The sequence below is a fragment of the Berghia stephanieae genome, chromosome 8 (genome assembly GCF_034508935.2).
Source record: "Berghia stephanieae isolate SIO BIC M18660-M18661 chromosome 8, UCSD_Bste_1.3, whole genome shotgun sequence".
NCBI classification, from domain to species: Eukaryota; Metazoa; Mollusca; class Gastropoda; order Nudibranchia; family Aeolidiidae; genus Berghia; species Berghia stephanieae.
Genome location: NC_088367.1, coordinates 26,965,870 through 26,970,869, shown reverse-complemented (window position 1 = coordinate 26,970,869; position 5,000 = coordinate 26,965,870). Strand labels below are relative to the sequence as shown.

At 36.0% G+C, this 5,000-nt stretch overlaps 2 protein-coding genes across 2 annotated transcripts in view; one reads left to right on the top strand and one right to left on the bottom strand.

Moving 5' to 3' along the window:
- Positions 1-104, bottom strand: part of LOC144978444 (tubulin alpha-1 chain-like) — an 8,932-nt gene extending 8,828 nt beyond the window's left edge. The window contains exon 1 of the mRNA XM_078924515.1: positions 1-104. This exon is cut by the window's left edge and continues 1,331 nt beyond it. The gene's annotated coding sequence lies outside the window, so the exon portion shown is untranslated.
- Positions 105-2,936: 2,832 nt separating this feature from the next.
- On the top strand, positions 2,937-3,377 carry LOC144978965 (uncharacterized). Its single transcript, XM_078925584.1, has one exon. The coding sequence runs from the start codon at positions 2,937-2,939 to the stop codon at positions 3,375-3,377; it is 441 nt and encodes a 146-aa protein (XP_078781710.1).
- Positions 3,378-5,000: the final 1,623 nt, after the last annotated feature.

Sequence of the window (5,000 nt, the reverse complement as noted above, 5' to 3'; positions counted from 1 at the left end):
ATACCTCTTACTACATCTAGAAGCAATTTATTTAGAAAACAAACTGAGCTCCAAGGATCAATGCTATTCTTTTAGCTTAGATAAAACTCCGATGTGTTGCGTTCATCTCTTGTGCTTGACAAATATTTAAGTGCTCTTTTTCGATCGCGTGAAAAACAGAAATTGTGCGTACAAAACGTGTATTCGTGAAGTCTAAGATAACAGAAAGTAAACATAGTGAGTTTCACTATCTAATACTAAATAACATAAAAACTAACTAAAATAAAGATTATAGAAAGAATTGGTTGAGAAAAACAGGGGTCTCTGAATACTTTGTGATAAGATTATATATAATAGAGGGCGTGTCTTATCACCAGTAACTGGATCTGTTAGGTCTTGCAGAAAGTACAGTTGTATACATACTCTCCTTCCAAACGCTTGCATGCCGTTTTTGTTGTCTGTTCCGGTTACAGAAACAGTAACAGGAACAAATATTATAGCAACCATTGTGAGGAATGTGGACAATGGATCGCGTAAACGATAGGATACTCTTGTGTTGGCTGTACTGAATACAAAAAGCACGAGGTACAACCTTCGAAAGACGGATTTTCAAACACATGCATTATAAATTCTTCTACTCTATTCAATAATCTATAATTTTAGGAATTAACAAAAAAGAAAAAGAACAGAATTCCAAATACGAAATTTTTCGGGCTCTAAACCATAACAACATTGAAATCAATTTTTTTTTATTGTTTTGTTATTGCCTGAAAAAGGTTTCTGAGCCCGAGACTTTCCGTGCTTGGTATTTTGTTTGTTTTAGATACTTTTATATTCATTATTGTTCATTTCTTTTTACAATCCACAGCTTCTATCAGCTTTGTCTCAATTATAGCATGCTGTACTATTCAAACCATTAAAGACATAACATGACAAAGTCGCTATCTAACGCTTCAAACCGTTACAATGTCGGTTTTAAACATTGTGCCCAAAAATGAAGTTCAATTTTAAAAGTTCAGAAATCTTGAATTTAAGCTTTTCGTAATAAACGAAACTAAATTCCTCCTCCCCTTGAAACTTATAAGCATAATGTAGTCCTTCAGAGCCAATAGACCGTTGGAGCCGAGTTTTTGCCAGTTTCTATAGCTTAAAACGGAAAGAAGAAATTGCTTGCTGTCCTTTGGATGAAACGCTAGTTTATCGCAACATATTTTCAAGTTCATGTTCAATGTCTTTATCTGCAAAAGTCGGATTGCCCATCACTGCAGTTTTATACAATTTTGTGGTGACTTTCTCCATTATTGTGTTATTGAGTTGAAAGATAAATGTTTAATAGTTGACCAAATTTGTTGTTGTTGGTTTCATCCAGAACTCACAGAAGCAGCTACCCAATCATTACAACCGGGATCGATCTCGGTCCATTTGCGCATGAAGTGAGTGCTCTACCAAACAAAGCAATTCTCATGTTGTAGGCTGTGTATTCAATTTCGAAGCAATACCGAGTAGGCGCTTTACCGATCAATATGAAGAGGGATAATTTTCTGTACTTTGAAAACGATCTCACTGAACTCAATGAATTAGGCATTATGAGGCGCATTCAGCTTGGTAAAACACTAAATTAAAATCCCAACGCAAGTGTTGGAGTTGAATATGATTAGAATAAATGAGCAACTTTAAACTTATTGACTTTGTCCAATGAGCGAAATTATGGTCTTTCTTTGATATGATGATGATGATGATGATGATGATGATGATGATGATGATGATGATGATGATGATGATGATGATGATGATGGTATATTGAAACGCGTAATAGAAAACAGTTGAAAAGGATAAAAAGCCCAAAACAAACTGATCCTGATGGTTGTAGATTCGAAAGGATTACAAGGGAGAGCACCCATCATATATAATCATTAGTTTAAATGGAGTAGTTTTTTCCCATGCCCAAATTGTCCGTGGACTGGAAATGGGAATGTGATAATTAAAATACATAATATAGAGGGAACGAAATTGACGCCACTCAGCTCTTTTCTGTTTTTGTCTAGCCAGACATTTTTGTGAATAGTTCTTACTAAATTCTATCAATCAGACTATAAACGGTCAAGGTTACACACAGTTTTGTCTGTTGGTACGTTATATCCGGTTGGTAGAATGTTGTGAGTAAATTACCTATGCGCACAGCATCTATAGCATCTATAGGTGGGTGGGGGGGGGGAGGAGGAGGTTAAAATCGTGCGAATTCGGATAGAAGCATGAAAATTTGCATACGGGTTAGGGAAATCCAAATGAATAACAACTGGTATAGTACAGTCTGCTTATAGAGAATATCACAGTACAGAACCTGCTTTAATGAAAATTATCAATGATATATTACTGTCTTGTGATAGAGGAGAAGTCTCCATACTTACTTAACTTGACCTGTCAGCAGCTTTCGACACAATAGATCACACCATTCTATGTAACCGTCTTTTCGAGAATTTTGGAATCAGTGACACCGTCCTTCAATGGTTTTTAAGTCATATCTAAGTAATAGAACACAATCTGTCTTGATTGATGGCAAGCAGTCAATCGGTTTACCATTGAACTGCGTTGTCCCACAAGGCTCGGTCCTAGGTCCAGTGCTCTACACTCTGTACCCTATGCCCCTTGGGCGCGCCATTGAGCCCCATGAAGTGAATTATCACATGTATGCTGTATAAGTCTGTCTTCTCGTCAAGCATGTATGTGGTTTTGCTTTATATGGAACAGTGTTGCGCGTCCATAGGGCGTTGGATGCAGAATCATAGACTAAAACTTAATGAAGAAAAAACTGAAATTTTATTATGTGGTACATCCTCTACTGTCAGGAAGACTGGTATACATAGTTTGTCTATTTTAAACAGCCACGACTCCCTGACAGATAGAGCAAAAAATCTTGGTTTTGTACTGGCCGACTCTTTAAACACCAGATTAACCAGATGGTGAAGACCATGAATTTAGAATTAAACAGATTGCAAAGAATGAAATGGTTTCTCCCATCCAACCAGCTTAAAGCAATTGTCTGTGCTCTCATTCTGTCACGCCTCGACTATTGTAATTCGCTGTTGGTGGGCCTTCCTGACAAGAAAGTTGACAAACTCCAAAAGGTACAGAACAGGGCGGCCAGAATGGTTCTGGACATTCGTCGACACGAGAAAACAAGTGTAGAAACTATGCTCAGAACACTACACAGGCTGCCCGTTCGAGCCAGAATCGAATACAAAATTGCCCTTATATTTTTTTTCAACGCACTAAATTATTCCCGATCTCCGAGCTACATTCAAAAACTTGTGGCCCCCTATTCCCCAATTCGCCAGCTTAAGTCATCGGAGATCCAGCTACTAAAAGTGCCAAAAAACACGGCTTACTTATTTCGGTAATAGACCTTTTTATAAAGCAGGATCTACCATTTGGAACTCGCTTCCTTTGTCAGCACGGCTTTCGGGCAGCGTAGAAAATTTAAAGACAAATCTAAAGGCTCATCTTTCCAGAAATTTTTATTCTATGCATTTTCTTATTGATTAGTAAATTACACGTAGATATTTTTTTAAATTCCATTTTGTTGAATGTCAATTTCATTTTGTAGAACTTGCATACTTAGTGTGTGCGACTGGTGTGTGTGTGTGTGTCTGTTTGGCTCGGTACGATTGTGTTTATGGGTTGACAAGTATATTATAAAGCGCTTTGTGGCTTCTGCATTTAGCGCTATAAAAGAACATTTTATTATTATTATTATTATTATTATTATTATTATTATTATTATTATTATTATTATTATTATTATTATTATTATTATTATTATTATCATTATTATTATTATTATTATTATCATTATTATTATGATTATTCTTATTATTATTATTATTATTATTATTATTATTATTATTATTATTATTATTATTATTATTATTATTACTATTATTATTATTATTATTACCGCTCGGGCAATTAATGATAACGTTTCTTTTTAACACCTTTATGTTTCTCTACCATACCGCTTAAATACAGATTTTCTCTTCATATTGACGTGAACTGAACTTCATAATAGATGATTTATGCTTGAATTTGCGATTAATTAAGTTATATTTATAATTACATTGAGGTCAAGCATCGCATGGATATTACAATGATTTCCATGTCACTAATTCAGACACAAGAGAATAGAAAAGAACTTATGAAATTGGCTAATTATCTGTCTTTTTTTAAAGTGGTAAATTAAATTAAATTAAATGAGATGCTCTTCTAAACGATCTAACTCATCCCACAGAATGATAGTAAGAAACCGTAGAACTGATATATGGTTTGTGTATAGATAGTATGTGCTTGGCCAAGAAGTTCACAACATTGCCATCCGGAAGTATAACGGACCAACACACAAAACTATTTGTAACCATGAACTTTTATAGCCTGCTTAATACCGTTTAGCGAGAATTACTCATAAACGCGGATGGCAAAAAAAAACAATAACAAAGACCTGTGTGACGTCAACTTCGTTCTATCTATATGGGTGCGTGTATGTGTGTGTGCGTGTGTGTGAGTGTGTGAATGTGTGAGAGATAGCATGGAGAGGACTATGAGAGAAAGAGAAATAAAGAGAGAGAGAGAGCGAGGGGGGGGGGAGAGAGAGAGAGAGAGAGAGAGAGAGAGAGAGAGAGAGAGAGAGAGAGAGAGAGAGAGAGAGAGAGAGAGAGAGAGAGAGAGAGAGAGAGAGAGAGAGAGAGAGAGAGAGGGGGGGGGATTTTATCCAATATTTAATTTACAAGATTTGAATTCATCAAGCAGGCTGTGAGGAAAATAATTGCAGATTTGATTTATTAACCGTTCTGGCCCAGAGAATGTAACTATGCTTTTAGGACATTGCAATGCCTCGACACCAATTGGATTCAGTAGTCTGATGTCAAGCCGCCCGGCAACGGCGGCCATCTTGGTTCTAAACAAAGAAAATCATTACTTTTTATTCTTCATCATGCTGGCTAGAACTTTTCATATGCCTTGTGATCAGA

Coding starts and splice junctions, on each gene's coding strand:
- LOC144978965 (XM_078925584.1), top strand. CDS start 2,937: ATGGTGAAGACCATGAATTTAGAATTAAACAGATTGCAAAGAATGAAA.